Below are 25,016 nucleotides of genomic sequence, written 5' to 3' on the forward strand. Positions count from 1 at the left end.
CCTCACTCTTCCCCTGGGCCTCTCTTTCACATCAAAAAAATACCTGTTAGACATTTTTAAATGAACATCTTAAACTCAACATCTCCATAGTTGGAACTCTTCACATACACCTGGCCTCTAGTTCACCCTTCTTCCTAACTTTTCTCCTTAAACGATGACTAGGAAGTCATTCAGGTTCCAACCTCAGTGTCACCTTTAACTCCTCATTCTTATCACATATTTCTAATCAATTGCCCAGTCTTGTGTCTGTCTCCATGACATGTTCCTTCCCATTTTCTCCATTCTTAAGTCAGACCTTATCTCTTCTCAACCTAGGCTGCTGCAGTAGTTTTATTTGAATTTCCTCAGAGAAAGAAGTCACTCCAAAGTGGCATTCCTATGTTACCCTGTTACTCAATAAATGCCAATAGCTCCCTATTATTTCTAGAATCAAATATTGGCATTTTAAGTTCTTCACAAGCTGACCCATTTCTGCTTTTCTAGCCTTTTAAATACATTCCTGCCCTTCACATACTCCATGGTCCAGCCATATTGTCTTCTCTTATTATTCTTACATATGATATTCTGTTTCCTCTCTTCGTGTCTGATAGGCTCTTCCTTCTCACCTCTGCCTCTTAGAATCATTGATTTCTTTTAAAACTTCTCTCAAGAGCTACTTCATGCTATATTCCTTAACTCCCCTCATTCCAACTCCCAGCTACTTGTGCCTTTCCTCTAAAGTTAACTTTGTATCTATTTGATAGATACTTTGTAAATATTTATATGTATAAAATTGCTTTTGCCTTTATATTCCCAGCCCTTGGTACACTACTTTGTAATATAGTAAGTGCTTAATGAATGCTTGTTGATTAATTGATTAGCCATCAATAAGAAATGTGTTGCATGTTATAATGTGTTGCATGTTATATATAAGTTATTGGAGTTTGAGTCAGTTGAGACCTAGATTCATAACCCCTTTCACTAGCTGTCCTTAAGCAAATCATTAAGCTTCCCAAGCCTTAGTTTCTTCATTTATTTCAGAAGTATTTCAGAATTTTTTTAAAAGATTAAATAAAACAGTATATATAGAGTAAACCAATTTTACTATATAAAATGTCCTTTTTGGACATTGTGTATATGTGTGCGTGTATTCATGTGTATACATTCCATAAAGGATTGAAAGCCACACCACCACTACACTTAGTGATATTTCATGTACAAAAGTAAATTTAGTAAATTTACCTTTCAACAGATTTCCTAGAAAACCAGCAAAATACTTGCATTTATACTAATTTTCTGTTTGTACTGAGCATTTACCAAATGAAAAGGTAATTCTTCCTTTTCATATGTTGTCAGACTTTTTTCCCTTTATTTTTTGTTAGTTAACGCCATTTAATTCCAGATCTCAAAGATGCTAATAAAACTACCTGGACATTTTATCTTGAGAATGCAAAAACAAAAAAAATTATTTTTTTTTGGATAAATTAGAAGAAATCCATACTTGGGAACATGGATGAAAGTTAGGTTTCAGAACCTTTTCTTCCATTTGTTTTTGAAATCTGCAAAGAATATTTAATTTTAGTATTTAAAGTACTATAAGAATTGGAAATTAAAATCGAAATAGAAAATAATCTTTCTCGGAACAACACTACTCAAGTGGTAAAATCCTATATCTCCTTTTCATTTGATTAAAATTGTATCTAATCTGAGAAGAAATAGCTTGAGCATAAAATTCCAATAGCTATATTCCATCAAAAGGGATTTCTGTTAGACCTTGCTATAAAGTGATCACATGTAAGAGCTTTGGACCTCAGGACAGCAATGCAGAAATGTAGTTACATCTTACAGAAAACAATTGAAAATAAGATCGTGCCATTAATCAATACAGAAAGCCCAAGACTTTCTAATTTTTTGTTTTTCTTTCTTAATCTTACATTAGGCCTCAGTGTCTTGTTATGACAGGTTCTCCAAACTCACGTCCAGCTTTGCTTCATCTTGTTCATGCTTTTACAAAAAATGTTGGTTTGATGGTCTGTGGTCATGTACATATGGTAAGTGTTTATTTTTTTTTCCTGTGTTACAATTTTTTTTTGCCATTGTTTATTGTGATACTGTATAATATGACTTGTTAGAAGTGAACTGTCCTGATAAGGTACTGTTTCATGGATATTATTTCTTTAAAGTAAAGTTTGTTACCTTAAATTATCTCTATTTCAGAATGTTTAGTGCCCTCCCCTTTGGGAAAAGTTTTATGTCTGCTGTTTAGCTATAAAGTGTTCAGTCCTTCTTATTGTATTTCTTTTCTGGTTACTGTCTTCTATTCTCCTACCTCTCTATATAGATAAGAATTCTCTTCTAAACTCTTAGGTATTTTATCTTCTTAGACTTTATGTTGAAGTCTTTAAGATTTTCCAGTTGAGCACTGCATCTCTCTTATAACCTACCAAGTAAAGAGGCTTTCCTTAGGCACTTTTGCTTCCTCTTGTAAGAGTGTAACTAGCCCTTACTGTTCTTCTGCCTTGGAACTAATATTCAGTATTGATTCTAAGACAGAAGGTAAGGGTTTTTTTTTTTTAAAGCTAATTAGCTATAGCAGAAAACCAGTCAGTCAGTAAACATTTATTAAGCATCTGTCATGTACCAAGGCACTATACTAACACTGGGTTGGGACACACATGGAAAATTAAAAGTAAAGTCAGTCCCTGCTCTCTAGTCAGAAAGGTGAGAGGGTATTAAAAAGATGGTGAGTACCAAGGTTTATTCAATGTGGCAGGATAATAATGAATTTCCCAGGGCATGAAGGCATGATGGAGAAATCAAAAAACAAAAATCATTCACTCCATGTAGGTCACTGCAGAATTCTCCTTGTTTCCATTATTTGTTAGAAATAAGAACCTAAATTTTTTGCTATTCTTGCTAGTAGCTCTTATGGCCAACTCTCTTATGAAACTATTGTGGCAAACTTGGGTTTACTGATGCCTAAATCTTGACACAGTATAATATTATGGTTCATATTTTTTTAACTATGTAATAATGCAGGTAGTAGCCACTTATTCAGCAAAATAATTCTCCTTAATCTCTGAACTACAGCTGAATATCTGATAAATTGCCTCCCATTTCAAATCTGAAACTGTGGTAGTAAAATAGATCCCAGTTAAGACTAAGATAATTATTGGAAGTAGTGTTATTTCCAAAGGCTGACATTATCAAAGTGCCATGGTCCTGTCAAAGTCCAAAAGAAGAGTCAAAGAGATCTAACTCTTAAATATTGGGGGAGCTACACAGGAACAGGAAAGTGGCGGGTACTAATTAATTGAGATACTCTAAATCAGTGAATTTGAGGTGCTCTCTTGTTCCTAAATCAGTTATAAAGAGAATTCAAATTAAAAGAATGTCAGCAACTCATTTAACACAGCAGTAAACTAATAAACCTGCTCTTACAATTTTGCAGGATGGTGTTTTCTGAATATCTTGTTATGATAGCTTAGGTGTGACTTTGGGCAATCCCATTTTCCACTAATATAATTTATTGTTAATATAACATTTAAATTAGTTTTCATTTCTATTTGAGACCGAAAGAAAGGAAATAGGGAAATAGTCTGCAAAAAAGAAAGCGCTTTATATATATGAAATCTTTTGAGGATTAGGATTTTTAAAATTGTTCTTAACCATAGATAATTGCTATCAAAGGCAATGAGATTTTTTTTCAGCTAGTGTAGGACTAATTTTTTATTTATTTCTAAATTTGTTTGGGGAGCCAGGTTACCTAACTTTGGAAATAAAAGTTATTGAGAACCACTACTACATGAGGGTTAGTCCAAATGAAGAGTTTTAGTCAAAACCTGAATTTAATTTTACTCATAAGCCATTTGTCATCTTTTATCCCAAGATATAAAATATATCTTTTTTTCTGCCTGGATCTTGCAAAGACTTTTGTTGTTGTTTTTAAGAAAGTTAGCTCTAGGGGGCAGCTGGGTAGCTCAGTGGATTGAGAGCCAGGCCTAGAGACGGGAGGTCCTAGGTTCAAATCCAGCCTCAGATACTTCCCAGCTGTGTGACCCTGGGCAAGTCACTTGACCCCCATTGCCTACCCTTACCACTCTTCTGCCTTGGAGCCAATACACAGTATTAACTTCAAGACGGAAGGTAAGGGTTAAAAAAAAAAGTTAGCTCTAGGGGATGGAGCATAGAATACTACAGGGAATTACAAATAGCTTTTTTACCTCAGAATTCATTCTCCTGTTATTGTTCCTTTTCCCCAGCTGACCACCAAAGCTCGGGGAATATATAATATTTGTAGGGTGTTTTTTCCCCCATCCTTGTTTTGCTTTTATTTGGATTTGATATATTATAATATTCATGTAGAAGCCATACTCCTAAATTGAGATCTCTTTAAAAAGGAAATTATCTACACACACATACTCAAAGTGAAAAATAACATGATTATAAGTTATGGCTATTATAAATTACTGATATAAGCCAAATGTTGGTGGAAAATATGATCAATATTTAGACCAATTTTTTTTACTATAAATTATCTACAAGTATCAAAACAGTTGAGAATAATTATTTATTTGAGAATAATTATTTAGAAGAGCTAATTTCCCTACTATGCTGCTCATTTTATCCTGTAGAGGAAATTCTGAAGAAGAAAATAGAGGTATTTTTAGGGTAGGTTCATGAGAATTTAGACCTAAAGTTGTGTTGCTTTTTAACCATAAATTCATACCTTCTTCTTGGCCACATTTTTATCTATTCAAGTCCCAGTATTAGATAATTCAAATTATTCTGTCTACTCTTTAACATTGAAAATTCTTAATCATTAGTTCAGGTTTTCCCCATACTTTTTATGATATTATCTGTTCATGATTTTTTCCCCTGAGTTTTCATTTAAATTTCATTTTCATTTAGAACATGGAAGACTGTATGGAATCTTCATCCTTTCCCTTCAATTCATTTTAGTCTCAACTGTCTCATGTTTTCTTTGGATATTTTGCTGCAAATCTTGACTTTTCATAGTAAATTTGTGATGGACTTTAATTTTCATAACAGCACAATTCTGAAGTAATATAAAAGTCTAATTTCTTTATGAAAATAGAAATTTTAAATTTGACTAATGACATTTATAATTGTTTTTTAATTTTATTTTAAAGGGGCCTCGCCGACAAGCTATGAAAGAAATATCTATTGATCAAACAAAATACCAAAGATGGCTTATTAAAAATAAGATGAAGGCTTTTTATGCCCCAGTACATGCTGATGATTTGAGAGATGGTGCACAATACTTAATGCAGGTAAATCATATTATGACTTTTACAAAAGGAATTAAATGCCAACCACCTTTTAAAGTACTTTGTTCACAGCCATTTTATTCCAGATAATTGAGGTGATGTTGTAGATTTTGAGATTAAGAATGGATCTTAAAGATTGTCTACCTCATCCTTATTTAAATGTAGGAATTGCAGTCCAGGATCCCTGAGAATCAATAAGCCTGGACAAAAATTCAAGCTCATGATTCCAAATCTTAAACTTTTACATTACAGTATGTATTACCAGGTGGTGTTCAGAAGATGAAATCGGGATCACTCACTGATGATGACGATGATAAGAGTCTATGGTGGCATAGTTCATCTTATGTAACAAAGATTAATTTCTCTCTTAATGACCCAGAACACCAACCAGTGTCAAATTGATCATTTTACCTTAAACTACATTTTACAAAATATTCCTTCCAATAAGATTAAAACTGGTCTCAGCTGGGCATTAATTCTGTCAGGGCTCTACACTTTCTTTTCCTCTTGATCAACTGTCAGCTGTCAATTTGGCCAGCCCTTTGTCATTCAGTAAAGTTAGTCCCCACCTTTAGTTACATTAGATTTCTTTGCTTGGTCATTCCATGTTGCTAAATTTAGAAGTACCCATTTCAGTTTTTGGAACAAACCCTTGTTTGCGAACTTATCGGTGAGTACTCAATCTTGTGGTGGAGTTAGAATCGCTTTTGCTTTTTTTTTTTTTTTTAAGAATCAGTGGAATCATTTCAAAAGCCTCTTTGCTATAGGAAAATGTCTGAAGAGAAAAGAAAAGCATATATGTTTGTGCTTCTCTGGTCAGCCCCTGAAAAGTTTGTAAGCTATCTGAATCATTCCAAAAATCTCATTTTCATTTCTAAAGAAAAATGTTTATTTATTATTTTGGATAACAAGATAAATTTAGTTCATATTTATGATCTTGAAGAGTGGATATTCATAAGTGCCAGGAGGGGAAGACAGGATTTCTAATGTAGTATAATATAAAAGGTTAAATAAAAATCGTGCAACTCTGTACTAAGTAGGTCCACTAAAGATTTATCTTAACTGAATCTTTACTGCAACAATAGTGTACACACACACACACACACACACACACACACACACACACACAGTATAGACTCTATACTTCCTGAATTGGTTTTTTGTCCCACTCAATACAGCAAACCATTACTAGTAGAAAAGAGTAGAAAATAGAAGATACTATATAATTAAAATATCCCATATAAAGGCATTGTTCTTGCATAAGTTGGGATCAGAAAGATTTCTTAGCTGATAATGATATGAAGTTATCTTTCTTCATTGATTGTATTAATATTAAGGTAGACATACACTCCTATCATGAAGTATATATCCTTTGCCACATCCAAAAGGAGAGGGTAAAATATTGTAGATGTTTCAGTTTTCAGATAGTATTGTACTGATTTGAATCAAGTCCTGAAGCTACTAGGCTTCCTCAGTGAGAGCCCTGGCTAATCAGCTTAGCAGCTGCAAAGGAAAAATTAAATGGATAAAACAAGGGTTTGCTTAGATTATGGTGACAGAAGCAACACAGCTATTTTGAACAGGCAGGTATTACAAAGTACCAGTTAGACTTTGTTGTTTCACACCAACACTTTTTAAGAGCTCTGGCAGGCATTTGTCTACTTCCCAGAATATAAATACTTAAGTTCTATAACATTTGTTATGTGCAAGGCTATCTTATTGTCATAGACTCTCTAGTTTGGAGTATAGAATATATAACTTAAATAATGTAAAGTATCCTACCTTCCGTCTTGTAAATTGGAAGCATAGTACAAAAGGCTCTCATGTTTAATATTTCAACTATTCCTTATGATTGAAGTAGGGTAAAGATGCTATCCCCAGTTTATAAATGAGGAAACCAAAAATAAGGCTTGTTAAGAGATTATATAGGTATCTATCGAAAGACCAAGAAATAGACACAGATGATCTGTCTTTTAGCCCTTTGATCTTTTTATCATGATAAAAGAATAGTCAACTTGAGAAGGAATTCATTTGGATACAGTTAGTAGAATAAATGAGCCAACTACTTTGAAGGAAACCAAAATTTTAACAGTTAGTGAGTAAAGAAGATATGTTAAGCTATGGAAAGGCTAAGGAATGGAGATAAGAATGAGAAAATCATGTTCATAGACATGTTAACTTAGCAGGTTTGGTTATTAACAGAGAATCACTCTGTTCAAGTAATTCTGGGAAATAATAAGAAATGGAATTAATTTTAAAAGGGGGAGCAGAGGATAGTTACAGGACATTTAAGAACAGACAAAAGAGTTTGAAAGTTTGAAATTCTTAGTACCAGGCAATACCCATCCTTTTTGAACCAGACAGAATGATGTGTTGTTTGTTTGTTTTTTTAAGATGTGTTCTGCAAAAGATAATTTTTATAGTAACCAAAGGACTATAAAAGACTGAGGAATTGAGAGTACAAAATCACAGTGGTCAGTTTTCAGGTGAAGTGGGAGGCAAAAGAGACAAAATAATGTAATAGATTTTTCATCATATAATTAAATGTTAAAATACATTTCTTTCAATTTTATCTTGTATTTTAGGCTGCTGGTCTTGGTCGAATGAAACCAAACACACTTGTTCTTGGGTTTAAGAAAGATTGGCTACAAACTGATATGAGGGATGTGGATACATATATTAATATATTTCAGTGAGTACAAGATTTTTATTTTAGTAGCTGGTCTGTTAAGACATGATATTTGGAAACTATCATTGATATTTAAAGAACAATAATACTGCTTTCTGAAAGTAAACATGGCATAGTAAATAGAGACACAGCCTTAGTCAGAAGAACTGCATTAAATTCCTCTTCTGACAAATAATGGCTGTGTGACCCTGGGATTAACGTCTCTGTTACCTTGGCAGCTATTTAAGATGGTTAATTGCCAAGCACATTCCAGTCTGCATTAACAGAAGTATAGAGATCCTACTCTATAACCAGAGACTTATCCGAGTGGCCTAGGGTGGTCATCAGATGTAAAGAACAAAACAGATTTGGAAGCACGGCTTGTTAGCGCAAAGTGCTCCGAGGTACTATGGAGTCACCAGTTTATTATATAGAAAGTTAAAGATCCCCTTCCCCCAAAAAAAGCCCAAGAAAGTTTCCCACAATTACAGAGAACAGTATTTTTACCATAGTCAAAACAAAAGCCTTAGAAGCTTCAAGGTATAGATAAAATCTATGCTAAACTATCAACTATATATGTTATCATTAAGTGGAGTCTGGGACATTTTGTTAGGACGGAAAGCCCCTGAATTTCTCAGCCTTGATGGTATTAAACAGTGTTTTTGAGACTCATTATTTTATTTTAATTCTGGACAAAATGCCCCTGCTAAGGGTTTGGCCTTGGCTGTACCAGGCAGCTGCATTCCTGGCCAAACGGGAACAGTGTTAACCCTCCTCCTGCTGGATTACCGAGAGCCCAAAGCTTTTTCAATAAGACTATATAAGAAAGATGTGAATTATGAAAAGGAGTCAAAAGAGGAATCTCAGATTTTTATCTCAGATAGCCCATTCCAGTCTCATACCTAATTGTAGGGAGAAAAGGTCAACACACGGCTCGCTCTGCTGGTCTGTGTTGATTTTTTTTTTTTTTTTTTTTTAACCCTTACCTTCCGTCTTGGAGTCAATACTGTGTTATTGGCTCCAAGGCAGAAGAGTGGTAAGGGTAGGCAATGGGGGTCAAGTGACTTGCCCAGGGTCACACAGCTGGGAAGTGTCTGAGGCCAGATTTGAACCTAGGACCTCCCGTCTCTAGGCCTGACTCTCAATCCACTGAGCTACCCAGCTGCCCCCCTGTGTTGATTTTTTGATGGGGTCCAGATAAAAATATCTATTTGAGATTCTAATTTCTCTTAATGGCTTCCCACATAATCCCCTTTTTTTAAAAAATTAAAATGATTTATTACATAAGAAAACTTTGAATTAATGAAAGGAGTTATAAATTGGTTATAATCATCAGTTATAGCTGGATCTGATAGGATTTACAGATCAAATTGTTTATTTACAGCTCTCTACACAGAAGGGCAAGTTTAGAGTTCCCTAAACCAATGAAACCACAAGTTTGGACTAAAAACCACTATTCTCAGATCATCCATTTACAAAATCATGTATAATGGGCCATTAATGGGCAGCCATTTGGTGTATTTCTCTTCTTCCTATCAGGCTGTTTGTATGTCTATATATTTACCATTCACACTTTTTAGGGTGTGAAGATGGGGAGTTTACTACTTAAATATAATTTGATTTTTGTACCATCCATAGCTTCATGGAGATTCATAATCTATCTGACTCTGGGCTGATTTTGCATACTCTTCCCTCATACACATTCTGTACACCTGCTACACTGGCCAGAGTGTTGACATATCTCATCTCCTGCCCTCTTGCCTTTCCATAATCTTTTCTTCCTCACCTCTGCCTCTTGCAACCTCTAGCTTTCTTCAAGATTCAGTTCTAAGTGCCACTTCCTTCAAGAGACCTTTCCTAGTTCATATAGCTGTTAGTGTTTCCCCCTCATTAAGTATTATTTTTCCTGTTTATTGTTTATTTTTAAATTGTCTTAAGAGTAAAAATTGTCTCATTTTCCTATTACCTCCCTAACTCTTGGCATACCATATGGCACCTATAGAAATTTAACTGGTTTCTAACATTTTTAACAGATGTTTGTCTATGCCAGTGATGGGCAACTTTTTGAGCTTGGTGTGTCAAAATTCGCCAAAAAACTGAGCATAACTTGGGTGGTATGTCACTTCGAGAAAAAAACCATAATTTCATGATTTAAACTATAAATAGTTTAAATAACAAAAATGTGTAATTGTAATATATAACTATATTTAATAAACCAAAATAGGTAGACTTGTCATCTATAGTGCACAGAGTGTCTACACTACACTACAGCAAATGTTTCATCCTTGGCATGCAGCCCCATACTTCTCGAAAATGGCTACTCATGTCAGTGCCGACACACGTGTCATAGGTTTACAATCACCACCGGTCTATCCTGTAAATTACAAAATTCATCTAATTTAACATATCTCAATAGTCTTTGGCTTTTTAGTCTTTTTTGCACTGGTTGTATAGCAGAAGCAACTTTTACCTATATAACACTTCCTTACAGCTATTTTGTGGCAAAGAATTGGAAATTTTGAGGGAATGCTCATCAATTGGAGAATGACTGAAAAAGTTATAGGATATGACTGTGATGGAATATAATTCCACTGCAAAGAAATGACAAGTATAGAATGCTTTCAGAAAAACCTGGAAAGACTTTATTTGAACTGATGCAAAGTGAAGTGAACAGAACCAGGCAAGCTTTGTACACAATAACAGTAATCAACTGTAAATGACTTAGATATTCTCAGCAATACAATGATATGAAAGACTTATGACTAAAAATGCTATCTCCCTCCAGAGAAAGAACTGAAGGAGACTGAATGCAAATTAAACCATACTATTTTTTTATTTATTACTTTTTTTTTCTGTTTCTTTTACAACACACCTAAAATGGAAGTTTTTTTTTACATGACTTCACAATATAAAATTAACTTCTTGGCAGGAAGGGAGAGAAAAGAGTTGGAAGTTATACATTTACTCTCATTAATCTGAATGTTTATAGCTAAAGAAAACTTAGGAGACCATCTAGTTCAGATTAGTGATTTAACAGATTGGGAAGCTCTACCAGTATTTTATTTCTATATCTTTGCCATATTACAGTGATGCCTTTGACCTTCAATTTGGAGTTGTAGTTATTCGCTTAAAGGAAGGCCTGGATATTTCCCATCTTCAAGGACAAGGTAAATCTTAACTGAAAGTTATTTTTAAAAAAAAACCATACATTACAAAGATAATGTTTATAACAGTTACATAAACACTACACAAGAAAACTTTTGGTGAGAATTTCCTAAAAGAAAAGCAGACATGTATCAGTGACTAAAATTTCACAGTAACTAAAATGAAATGTCTTCAACTACAGATTTTTTAGCATTTTTCTCCCTTTTCATATTTACATAGAAACTAAACACAGATGATTTGCTAATAAATTTGCCTTGCTATTTTTAGTGGACATGTGAAAATTTTTGTCTTCAGAAACAACATTGTAAAATCAGTTTTTTCCTAAAAATTGATTAGGAATCCCAGATTGTATTTTGCTTTTATATAGGAAAAGTTCTAAAGGATTATCATGTCGTCTTGTAAAAACTAAAATTACAGGTTTTCAAAGCTCCTAAATAGCTTTGAATGTTTAATATTCCTTTTAAAATACAGAAAAAGCATACATACACAAGAAATTAAAGTTATTAAATTTAAAACAATGCAAATATGGATATTTAGCCAATACCAGTTGTTTTGTAATTAAATTTGTAATGTAAAAATTTTGTGATGTAGAATGTAAAAAAAAATTTTTTTTGCTGGATTTGCAGTCAAGTTAGAAAACACTTGGGTTCAAATCTCAACTCTGCCATTTATTTGCCTGTGCTACCTTCAGCAAGCCATTTAACCTTTCTGGTCCTCAGTTTACTTTTTTGTAAAATGAGTGGGGTTAGACTTTTTATGTTTCTTCTATCTCAAAATCTGCTTCTGTAGCTCTAATTTAAAATAGTCTAATATTTTTCTTCGTCTTTCCCCCATTCCCAATACCTAGAAAAGTCTGTATTTTATTATCATTTTTTTAAATGTACACAGTACAATTCAGTTTACATAGTAAACTCTAGAGAATTGTGTTGATGGCGGTTTCATCATTTTATGACTAATCATTTTATGTTAATTTAAAAATTATATATAACAATTATAAAAACCATTGACAGTATTATCATTATTTCATATTAAAAGAGAAAATATTAATTTGTCTCTTAATGTGTTATAGTTTTATTACTTTATCTACCACTTCTGAGTAGGTTAAATATTTAAAAGATTTAAAATACTTGGTCACTTTTTATATCCAAAGATTGCTAGATTATAATAAACATTGGAATTGAATCATTATGTCTTTTCTCTCAAAAACTAAAGGAGGATGAATTTGAAGCTTTGTTCTTAGGTGTTGACCTTACATTTGAGTTGACATTAACACAAGTATTCTATATAATCAAATCAAATAAATATCAAGTGCCTAGTGGGTGATGGAAAGTTTAAATAAGATAGTTTCCAATTTTGTACAAACTAGTAAGCATTTTATTACAAAGAAAATATACAGGGACATATGTTTTAAGTTTTTCACATATGTAAACTTACTCATATGATGTAGTTAGGTGGAGCACTGGACTTGGAATCAAGAAGACTCATCTTCATGAGTTCAGATCCAGGCTTAAACACTTAAGCTGTGTGGACCCCTGGCAAGTTACTTAATCCTGTTTGCCTCAGTTTCCTCATCTGTCAAATGAATTGAAGAAAGAATTGACAAACCATTCTTGTATCTTTGTTAAGAAAATTCCAAAATGGGGTCACAAAGAGTTGAACACAACTAAACAACAGACTTGCTCATAAATTTATGACATAGGTTTATGTTTTCAAGGAATCTCAATAATTACTACAAAGCAGATATCTAACCCATTTTCTTAGACTGTAAAGAAATTGTCAAAATCATATCTTTAAATTCATTAAAATATGTATCATGAAACTTGTTTTTGCTCCTTAAGTGAGTTTACAATTAGCCTAACTTTTTTGGGGGTTCGGGGGAATGTACTTTGTGTATTCACAGAAGAGTTACTGTCATCTCAGGAAAAATCTCCAGGTTCTAAGGATGTCGTACTAAGTGTAGAATATAGCAGAAAAAGTGATGCTGACACTTCTAAACCATCTGATGAGAAAAGTCCTGTTATGCAAAAAGGTAATTTCTCAATCAGATATAAAGCTTGATTCACTTTTAGTAGTAATTGTGGATGACCTTCATTTCTGCTTTATTTTAAATAATTCCAGAAAAATAAGTCACTTTTGACCAATATTCTCATATATTGCCCTATAAACAATATTGCTGTTTTTTTCTTCATTTTTTGAAATTAAACCATATTCCATATCTTTAGTACAGTCTTCCATTTTGTACTTTAAGTTTCAAATGTTAAGTTGCTCTTAAGAATTATTTGTGGTAACTATCCCACAAAACTGCAAATATTTAAAGCTAATATAATATAGAACCTTGTTGGCAAACCCTCCCTCTTTCCACCGCACCTGCAGACATTTCTTACTTTGCTGCCTCTCTGCCCAGCAGCCCAATGGGAGGGCTTCCTGTCTGGGTTAAGGGAGTGGTTCACATGTGGTATAAGGGTTTTAGTTTGGGCACTTGGTCTCTAAAAAGTCACTGTTATAGAACATTAGAACTTGGATTAAGTTGGGAAAAGTTGAAGGTTCAAAAGTTGAACACAACTTATGAGACATATGTCTTTAGATTCTAATTACAGTTCTGCTTCATTATGGCTTTATGAAAGTCACTGAACCACTTAAAAGTTTAGTTTTCCAAACTGAAAATGTGGTGGTTTGTATGGTCCCTGTAAAAAACTAGCATTCTCTGATTATTTCTATTTATATGGCATTAATTATTCTTAAGTGATATGCTGTTTACATTTTACCAAATTAAAAAATAACTGTTACATTATTTTTATGTGTGAAATGAGGCATTTTTTAATGGTCTATCTTTATAGAATCTCCAAAAATGAGCATTAAAGGTATATGTAGTGATGTGAATAGAATGCCAACCATACAGTTAGGAAGACTTCACTATTTTAAGTTCTATGATACATACCTGTTCAGTAATCATTATCAGGTCACTTAACGTCTCAGTGAGTACCATATGCACCTCCCTAAAACTACAGGTTGTAGATAAAGTTCATTATCAGTGATTGAATGACAGTTGTATATCAATTTATTCCCTATACTGATAATCACAGGTTGAACAACAACAATAAAAGGTAAAACTAAGTAATAATATTTCCTGTAAGAGAATTATCCCTCTGGCATCCCTTCCCCAAAAAAGTAGTTCTAACTTTGACCCTTACCACTGACCAATAAAATATATATATATACCTGTCTTCCTATCTAGTAGGAAGAATTTAAAGACTGGTAAGAATTTTTATAGTTTTTCTGCATTTCAGAAGACTTTTAGATAACCAGTTACACAAATTTATGCTTTCTGTTTTCATTTTCAAGGATGAAAAAGTCGGAATGACTTCCAAATCTGACTCTCCACCCTGACTCTTCCACCTCTACTCAATCTAGTATCTCCATCTGTCTTGCTGCCAGCTTAACTAAGCTAAACCTGAGAGAACTTTGTATATCATCCATACCTATATCATATATATTCCCTTACTTTTCATCTCTATTAATAATCACTTTCCTTCCAAATTCAAAACTTTAATATATTAATTTACCATTTAATCTCCACATTTTTACATGGTTTACATTTCTATATTTGTGAAATTTATCTCTTCCTCTCCAACCCCCATTAATCCTTAGTTGAAATTTTAATGTTAGAGTTTTTTCTCTTCGTGCTTATTAATTTTTTTCTCAATAAAATATACATATTAAATTTTTCTCTCAATTTAGACTGTCATTCTCAGTCCTTTGCTTATAACCTATTCATTTCTTGATTAATTTGTTTCTTTGCCTTATATTTCCCTTGGAAACTCTTTGTTCCCTCTGCTGAGTTCCTAGTCACCTTTTATCTTGCCTTTATACATGTATTTCTTAATCTTTGGCAAAAAATATGTTCCATTCATCTCCATTCAATATTGGCTTTTTTCCTATGTACAAAACAGTTTTTCCACTCATTCTACAAAATCCTTTAGCAGTAGACATTACTTTTCTAATTTTTAGAATCTAGCAACTTCATACTTATTAGGTGTAGCTCAATTCTTATCATTGTGTACAAGCTTCCTTTGATTTAAAGCTAGGTTCATGTTTCCTATGCTAATATGAAAGTATATACCTAAAACACTAACTAGTCTATGTTAGTCCTTATAAATATTCGTTAAATAGTAAGTGGTTTCAAAAAGTAGAGCATGTATACTTCAATAAGGACTAAGTTAATGACATGACCTTTATTTTGATTTACAAAAATTTAGAATATTGAAGTCAGATGTACTTAAAATGTAGTTGTTCTTATATATAATTGAAGGTTTTGCTTTGATTACTTGCATGAGTTTTCTCAAACAACAATCTATGATAAGCTTAACTTAAAGCCAGTTCTTTTTAAAGCAATAATCCAAGGAAATACAAGTTTAAAAATATGTAGCAATTTATGTTTTTGATTGATCAATTTAAATATTTATTTTAAAATTCATAGTTACTAATCAGTTTACACATTATATAGAAGAAAAAAGCTATTTGAAAAATCAAATTCCATCTATTCAAACTTCCAACTTATTTTTTTATATCATATTAGGAGGTTATTTGGTATTAAAGATTTCCCTATCCCCAAGATTAATTTTTAGTCATAAGCCTATTAGTTTGAATAGTAGCATGTTGTAATTGTGTAATTTACTTACACATGTATTAGTTTTGACAGTTTGCTGTAGCTTAAATTCTACAGTATAAAGTTGTTTCTCCTACTGATTTTAGTTAAGAGATTTTTTTTCAACCCCAGTGAAAATTTCTGGCATTTTTGTAGGGGCAGACTTAAGGAGTTTCTAATTTTCAATAGTTTTGTCCATGATATACCTGTTTTTAAAATTTTAACCCCTAAGTACAAAAAAATGGTTCTTCAATCTCGATTTATTTTCCCATGGACTAGTTTCATACTATGTTTTGTTTAGATGTATGCTGTTAGTTTTTCATTATTTCACTAATAATACAAAGGAAATTAACCTCTATTTTGTATTTTTTAAACGAAATCTAGATGAGGAAGAGGATGGCAAGACTCCAACACAACCACTGTTGAAAAAAGGCAGGCATTTTCCATCTTTTTGTTTTAATCCATTTTTTCATGCTGTTAATGCCAATTTTTTTTAAGTCTTTATCTCCATGGTGAGGTTGTAATACAGTTAATTGTTAATTACAGACTAGAGAAATAATCACTGATTATCCCAACTACATAAAGCAGTTCTACCCAGCACAAACAAAATCATACAAAGAATGCTAGTGAAAGTATTCAGATCCTAAAAGTTAAGATTTTAATGATTCAGTGTTTTCATTTTGGCCCATGTGTTAGATAATTTGGAGTAGAAAATGACTAATTTCATACATTACCATAAATTGCATCATCTAAATCTTTTTTTGTAATACAATTTTATTTAGCTTTTATCATATTTTTCATAGTTCTGCTGAGCCTTGGGAGATACATAATCATTATTGAATTAGAGGGTAGAGGTGAGAGTTTGGAGGAGTATGGTTTGGTAGCCATATTATTTCATTATGAATAATTTTGTAGTCTGCATACATGCACATGCAATAACATTTTGTGATAGACATTAGAATTTGAGTGACAGTAATTCTACATTGGTGACCAGATTTCCTCCTGTGGATTTCTGGTTTGTAAAACTTGGTATTATTTTCTTGAATAAAGTTATTAACCTCTTCAGAGCTCATTTTTTCTTTTGTTTGTTTCAAAATTTGTAGAGAATGTAATTATTCACCTTGGTACATAGTTCATTTCAATCATTCTGTAAGTGTGTTCTTCCTAACTCTAGTTGCCTCTCTACTCTATCTTCAGGTTGTGGGATCCCTATCCCAAACCTCTTCCCCACCCTTGTATTTCAGGATATTAAATACCAAGGCAAACAATGAGTAGAATGTTTCTCAGTGATGGTTTTGACTATAAATTATTTATTATAGATACTTCTGTTTAGTTCTTCAATATACAGCATACTTTTAAAAATGATCTTGTGAGCATCAGGTCATCGACAGACTAGATTGTGAATTATAGACCTGAAATTATCCAACTAGTCTAAAAGAATATTCCATTAAACAATTTTTCAAGATCTATGTTTAGAAATTCTGGGCCAATTAAAGATACACATTTTTTTGATATTTTAAGAATACTAAAAATTTTGGCTTTATATAATACATTTTATAAAGTTGATTTTTAAAAAATTTAAGTTATTGTTGTTGACATTTTGGAAGAGGAAGCACAAAAATGTGGAAATTTTGGGGAAAGTGATTATGCAAAAGGAAGCTTAAATTTTTTTCTTACATATGCTTGTTTACTTCCTTTAGAACCCAAAGGCCCTGTTGCCCCATTAAATGTGGCTGACCAAAGACTTCTTGAAGCTAGTACACAATTTCAGAAAAAACAAGGCAAAAATACTATTGATGTCTGGTGGCTTTTTGATGATGGAGGTGAGGTTATTTCTAACTTATTTATTCATGGTTTTTACTAAAATTTGTTTTCATTAATTGACACAGAATGAATAAATTAAAATTAAATCATATAGAGTTTAACATATTTAACAATTTAATTTATTTTATTATATAATCAGGTTTGACCTTACTGATACCTTATCTTCTGACTACCAAGAAAAAATGGAAAGACTGTAAGATCAGAGTATTTATTGGTGGAAAAATAAACAGAATAGATCATGATCGGAGAGCGTAAGTTAATCTAAATGACAATGTGTTTTGCTTATTCATTGGTGTGTCCATGTTATAATTTCACTTGAGAGTATAGAGAGGACAAAAATTCAACCAAATTAACATACTTTAAACTTTTGATATTCTATTGGCATTGCAATTTAAATACTTTAAACCTAAAGGAAAAATTCCATTAATAAATTTATCGTAAATAAAATTTGGGCGTGCATATGTGTTTCTATAATTTAGTCAACTAAGTACATAGAGATAGAAATACATGTGTAATTTGTATTTATATTTTGTTTAGAAACTAATACTGATTGAAATAAGATGGTACTTATCATAGCCATCTTGTCCTTTGTAGTCTCACTGATTCTGTCCTAGTTCAGGTCCTCATTATCTCCTTTCTAGACTAACTGGTTAACCTGGTGCTGATTTCTCCCATCCAACCCAACTTTTCCCCTCACCAGTCCATTTTACACAACTCTGCCAGCTTGTTCTACTTAATTCAGTAGTTCTAAATCATTTATCCTAATTTACAACCTTGTTATCCACTACATTTAACCTATTCCCTTCTCATCTGAGCTCTAATATAAACATAAATAGTGCTTTTCTTTTTGGATCCTTTGTTTTTCCTTTCAGTGTCTTGCATGCCTGTGATCTTATCCATCCTTCAAGACCCAGCTGAAGTACAGCAATACCACTTAATGAAACCCTCCACTGATTTCTTCCCTTCTAAATCAAATACAGTCTTTCTGTCCTTCACTGGAAGAAAGCATCTCTTTTATGGAATTTATTATTTATAATACCACATTTTTGATACAGTTTTGTTTATGTGTTTGGCCCAACCCCCTACACTTGAATTTCAAACTTCTTGAGGACAAGACTATCTCATTCATAAGATGATGAAAATATCCTAATGGACCTATGCAAAAGTGGAATAGGCTCTCTCAGGATATAGTGGATTATTTTAGGATGCAGAAACGTTCAAGAAAAACCTAGAACTTGTTGGGAATTTGGTGGAAGGGATTCTCTATCCAGTACAGATTAGATGACCTCTGAAGTCTCTACATTCTCTACTGTAGTGAACAGTAGATACTAAAATTTGGCTTCTTCCTGCTTCCTGAGTAAAATTCCTACTCTACTGTCATAGTTTAGAAGTTCTGGCAATGACTGTCAGGAGACTTTAGTTCAGGTTCTGCTAACTGTTAGTCATTTGACCTTGAGCAAGTCATTTAACATCTCTGGGATTAAACCCCATTATCTGTACCAAAAAAGTAGAAGTTTTTTGTTTTATTTTTGTGCTTTGCAAGTCAATTGAATACAAAATAGTATTATGTTGTAGGAAGAGAGGATAAGGATTCGCTCACTAGCCAGTTTTTGGTCTGAAATTTGTTAGTTGATTAAATCTAATTCACTAAAATTAAATATTTTAACAAACAAAATGTCTGTTTACTTGTATTCAAAAAGCATTTATCAGACTGCAGTAAGCTCTGGAGATGGAAAGAACAGCAGAATAACTTCTGGTTAAGATAATGATGTCAGAGGACATAAAAGAGATATCTTTCACATATACCCCTTTAAAGATCTAGGAGAGCACCAAATAGAACAATGATCAAGAAGACCAAAGAGGAATCCCAGCAAGTTCCTCAATCCACTTTAGGACTGGTCAAGAAAATGGCCTATTCATTTTTAGAAACATGTTCCCAGGGAAGAGTTAGACCAGAGAGAGGTAAGAGCAGGCGTGTGCTTAGTTAAACAGGGACTAAAGCTTGTGAAAGTTCTAAGAAGGGATGTATTAAAGAGGCTTAATGCCAGTCTCCTGTTCATTAAATACAATCCAAAATCTACCAGCTCTCTGAGCAGAAAAATACTTTGGGGATTGGGAAAGAATCAGGAAGTCAAACTAGAAAATTTGAATTCCATAACTTGGCACAAGATTTCTACCAGAACTCTGCATAAAATTCTCCTATGGGTCAGTAAGCCAGTATGAACTTTCATAAAAGGATCATCAGGATCAGCCCTGAACTGTTAGAAGAGCAATGGAAGATAATGAGTCCCTGGCAGATCACTGCACAGGGAAAGAGAGGCAAACAGTGCACACCTTGGAACTGTAGTAGGAGATAGGCCTAGCTCCATGACTCTAGTTGAGACCAGCTCCAGATTAGGGGTTGGGCATGGAGAAGGAGGCAAAAGCCAAGGAATATACATATTTCTCAGTTATATTCACGTTCACACAAATGACAGTGTGATTGGGTATAAAAAACTCAAAAATAAAGAAAAGCAAAAATAATAAGCATGTGCTTTACTGGCAACAGCACAATAAAATGATAATAAAGGGGACTTGATTAAAAGATTCAAACATTAAAATAGACTAAATGACTTATTCAGTTAATAAACATTTATTTACTGTATGCCACCTACCGAGGATACAAACAAAAGCAAAGCAAATTCCTGCTCTCATGGAGCTAACTTTCTTATATCCTAAAAAAAACTGGTAGTTCAAAAAACAAAATTTTTCCCCCAACTTAACACTGGGTATTGCTATCAAAGAAAATGAGACTACATACAAGTACATGGGAATTATTTTTTTAATCACTGAACACTTTGGTTAAAAAGGGAACCAATAAATCGAGCATGCTATTTTTAAGAAAATAGAAAAGCAACCAACTAAATTAAAAAATAAGAATTCTGAAAAAGGAAAAGATTAACAGCCTTAGGGGGGAAGCCCTTATTTAGCAATAATAAATTATAATAAATACAATATGTGGTAAATAATAAATAAAACAATCATAAATATTAAACAACAGTAAAAGGATCTCATTTTTTAAACATCATTACTTTAATTTTTTAATCTAGGAAAATTGTTACCTTAAATCAAAAGTGAAAAGAAATTCCCAAAAATAAAAGATAATATTAGAAACTATTTTCCTATTTAAGTGTGGACAAAACTTAGTAACAAGTTAATTGAATCAAATTTTACAAAAATATAAACTAATCTTAGTTAACGAAAAAGAAATTTAGTATTTAAATAACCCAATCTCAGAAAAAGAACTAGAACAAATCATAAATTAAACTCCAAAGAAAAAAGCCCAGGAATAGGGAGATTTCAGTTCATTTTTATTAACTAGAGAAGTTACTTGCAGTATTACATAAATTGCAAAAATATAGAAACTCTATCTTTGAAATATTTAAATCAAGAAAAGCTATAGTGGAGAAAGAAAATGGAAACAAGTATCACTAATAAATATCTATTAAAATATTGATGTTTGATGTTAGCAAAAAGGGGCTTTTATAGTAACATAGTAAAGAAGTTTATACTAAGTCATATTTCTGCCAAGAAAATTGGAATAGTTCGATATTAGAAAATCTAGAACAATAATTTTAATAACAAAAACTATAATCATATGAATCTGTCAATAATAGAAAAGAAAAAACTTTTGAAAAAATATAATACTCATTTATGTTAAAATATCAGATGACATGGGAATAAATGAATTGGCATTGATATGGTAAAGTTTCTATAACTGAGCACTAGCACCATTTGAAGTGGTTAAAACATTAGAGCCCTTTCCAGGAAGATCCAGTAGTAAAGATTGGAGACACTCTTATTTGATATAATCCAATTTCAATAAGACAAGAAAATTAAATTGAAGGAATAAGTTGAGAGAAAGATTTTCTTCAATTTAATTTTCTTGTCTTACTGAGATCGGATTATGTTGGTACTTAGAAAACTTTAAATTCAACTAAAACATTAATTGAAATAATTACTACCTTTGTCAAAATATAATGAATCTGATACCCAAAAATCCCATTAAGAAACAATAGAAAAAAATGATCTGTTCTCTGTAATTACAGAATGTATAAAATATCTGGGACTCTACTTACACAGTAATTTTTAAATACACCTAAAGGTATATTCTCTTTATCGAAATAAAAGAAAATCTATTTGATTGGCAAGTGACTAATTGCCAATGGATGAGCTGTAGAAAGGGACTAATAACAAGACTGCCAGGACTAACTTACTCATTCAGGACCATACTTATCATACTATCAGTCTACTGATTGTTTTTATCTAAACAAAATGATAAAAATTCATCCGAAGTACAAGGGTTTAAAAAAAAAAAAAAAGTGAAGGGAAGCCCAAAGATGGAAAACATAATGAGTTCCTAGCCAAACCCAGAATATAGGATGAACCCTAAAAGATACACAATTTTAATAACATAAAATGAAAGTTTCATAAAAACATATTCATAAAAAGAAATGCAGTTAGAATTAGGAGGGAAACAGTGTACTTGGAAAATATCATGATAGCATATTTCTTTGATAAACATCTATATCTAAGATATAAACAATACATACAAACAAAACAAGAGCTATTCTCCAATGTAAAAAAGGTCTATAGGTGAACAGCCACATTTTACCAGAAGAAATTTGAACTGAACAAAAATTTAAATGCTTCAGTTCACTAAAAAGAGAAATTAAAAATAAAATAATTATGATCCTTACTACTCCCAGATTGAAAAAGAAGGCAAAAAATAGGGTTTTTTTGAAGGGTTATGAAAGCATTAATGTTCTATAGATGGGAGCTAGCAAGATCCACATGCATAAATATATTTTTACCATCCCTTTTTATTGTAACAAAGAATTGGAAACAAGTTAGGTTTTGCTGAGCAAAAAAAGAAAGGGATAGATTGTGAGAAACAATGAAAGACTTGTGTGAACTAATATTCAGTGAATACAAGAACTAGGATGACAATTTATACAGTAAATCCCATGTAAAAAACAAAACAAAACTCTGAAAAACATTAGAACCCCAGGCACTTCAATGATGTCACAACTGCAAATGCCTCATGATGAAACATTTGTTATAAGGGAAAGCTTTTCTTTGGAGTAGAGGGCAATTTAGGATAATGAGAGGTGCAAAAACAAAAAAGAAAGCTATTGCCCATGAAACCTTTTAAAATATATAGAAGAGAGCTGAAGTTCAGGAGATACAGACAAAAAAATAATGTTGGTATTTTCATAATAAATTGAATATATACCCTTAATAAAAACAAGCTATGTATATTAGAGATGTACAGTTTCGTGTGCACCTTCTTTTTTTTTTCTCTTTGTAGAAATGTTCGTATTTGTTGAGTTCAAGTTCTAATTGTTTTAAAGTATTTTTTAAAAAGAGCCCTTGCCCTCAAGAAGACACAGTGACACCGTGATTTCCAGAAGTTTGGAGAAATTTGGAGTCCATGCTTTATAAGTAGACAAAAGGAAAAAATAAAATGCCCTACCCTTTACAGCACTTAGGTGCACACTGTATGTAAAGTTCTACTAAATTTAAAAAGACTCAGTACTTGTTTCTTAGATGAACTAGTTTCAGGCATAATGTGAGAATTGAACATTTCTTATATCCTTAAATTTACATCTTTATGTCTCTGTTTTAGGATGGCAACTCTGCTCAGCAAATTCCGGATAGACTTCTCAGACATCATGGTCCTGGGAGACATTAACACGAAGCCTAAGAAAGAAAAGTAAGTTACTACAAGAAATGTCTTCTTGAACTGAGTAGGTAATGAATTTGTTACTCAGATAATGTGAAGAATATCCCACTTGAGTCAAATATTTTTTTTTTAAACCCTTAACTTCTATGTATTGGCTCCTAGGTGAAAGAGTGGTAAGGGTAGACAATGGGGGTCAAGTGACTTGCCCAGGGTCACACAGCTGGGAAGTGTCTGAGGCCAGATTCGAACCTAGGACCTCCAGTCTCTAGGCCCCCTGAGCTACCCAGCTGCCACTCAGATATTTTTTTTTTAATGAAAAAGGAGCTGCAACTAGAATCAGAGAACCTGGGTTTAAAAATCCTGCCACTTAACCTTCCTTGGGGTTTTAGTTCCTTATCTTTGCACTGTGAGGGATGAAGATTTAGATGAAATGATCTCTTGGATTTCTTCTACTCCTCTTTTGACAGATACAGATAAGTCATTTGGCTCCTAGTGAAAAATATCACTGATATCTTCTCTGCCCTTCCCACTATGTCACAAGATTGCTTTTAAATATGCTGGGTCCATAAAAATTTAATTCAATTTAAAAGTATACAAGCATTTGCTTAAAGGCACTTTAGAGTGGCTCCATGAAATCCAATTTTAGACAGAATTATCCTATTACTTTTTCTGTTCCTCCTTGAAAATGTTGGCTCTTCTTTATTTTCACAGAAATGTTATACAATTGAAATATTTGTTCAGGGTTTTGTTTTGTTTTTTTTGCACAAGATTATTTCTGTAATAAGTTATTTGACTTAATGAAATAAAAATGTATACATTCTTTTTTAAATTTATTTAAAAAACATTTATTAATATTCATTTTTAACCTGTTTACATACTTTATGCCCCTACTTTGCCCTTCACCCCCCGCTATCCCCCCACCAATGGCCGACGCACATTTCCACTGGTTGTAACATGTGTCCTTGTTCAGGGCCTATTTCCATATTGTTGTTAGTTGCATTGGTGTGGTCGTTTCGAGTCTACATCCCCAATCATGTCCACCTAAACCCATGCATTCAAGCAGTTGTTTATCTAATATGTTTCCTCTCCTGCAGATCTTCCTCTGAATGTGGCATTGCTGCTGGTACAGAAGTCCATTACATTTGATTTTACCACAGTATATCAGTCTCTGTGTACAATGTTCTTCTGGTTCTGCTCCTTTCACTCTGCATCAGTTCCTGGAGGTCTCTCCAGTTCACCTGGAACTCCTCCAGTTTATTATTCCTTTTAGCACAATAGTATTCCATCACCTGCATATACCACAATTTGTTCAGCCATTCCCCAATTGAAGGACATACCCTCCTTTTCCAGTTCTTTGCCACCACAAAAAGCACAGCTATAAATATTTTCGTACAAGTCTGTTTATCTATGATCTCTTTGGGGTACAAAGTATGGCTGGATCAAAGGGCAGGCAGTCTTTTATAGCCCTTTGAGCATAGTTTCAAATTGCCAGCCAGAATGGTTGGATCAGTTCACAACTCCACCAGCAATGCATTAATGTCCCAATTTTGCCGCATCCCTTCCAGCATTCATTACTCTCCCCTTCTTTTATTTTAGCCAATCTGCTAGGTTAGAGGTGATACCTCAGAGTTGTTTTGATTTGCATTTCTCTAATTATTAGAGATTTAGAACACTTTCTCATGTGCTTATTGATATTTTTGATTTCTTTACCTGAAAATT

At 32.7% G+C, this 25,016-nt stretch overlaps 1 protein-coding gene across 1 annotated transcript in view; it reads left to right on the plus strand.

The window, feature by feature from the left end:
- The window catches only part of SLC12A2 (solute carrier family 12 member 2), a 151,885-nt gene that overhangs the window by 116,919 nt on the left and 9,950 nt on the right, over nt 1–25,016 (plus strand). The window contains exons 16-24 of the mRNA XM_044680018.1: nt 1,919–2,030; nt 5,133–5,273; nt 7,856–7,962; nt 11,026–11,105; nt 13,004–13,132; nt 16,133–16,180; nt 17,449–17,571; nt 17,712–17,823; nt 23,241–23,327. Coding sequence (XP_044535953.1) covers nt 1,919–2,030; nt 5,133–5,273; nt 7,856–7,962; nt 11,026–11,105; nt 13,004–13,132; nt 16,133–16,180; nt 17,449–17,571; nt 17,712–17,823; nt 23,241–23,327 — 939 coding nt within the window. The remainder of the gene's footprint in view (nt 1–1,918; nt 2,031–5,132; nt 5,274–7,855; nt 7,963–11,025; nt 11,106–13,003; nt 13,133–16,132; nt 16,181–17,448; nt 17,572–17,711; nt 17,824–23,240; nt 23,328–25,016) is intronic.

Source organism: Gracilinanus agilis, chromosome 1 (genome assembly GCF_016433145.1).
Source record: "Gracilinanus agilis isolate LMUSP501 chromosome 1, AgileGrace, whole genome shotgun sequence".
In the NCBI taxonomy this organism is placed as follows: domain Eukaryota; kingdom Metazoa; phylum Chordata; class Mammalia; order Didelphimorphia; family Didelphidae; genus Gracilinanus; species Gracilinanus agilis.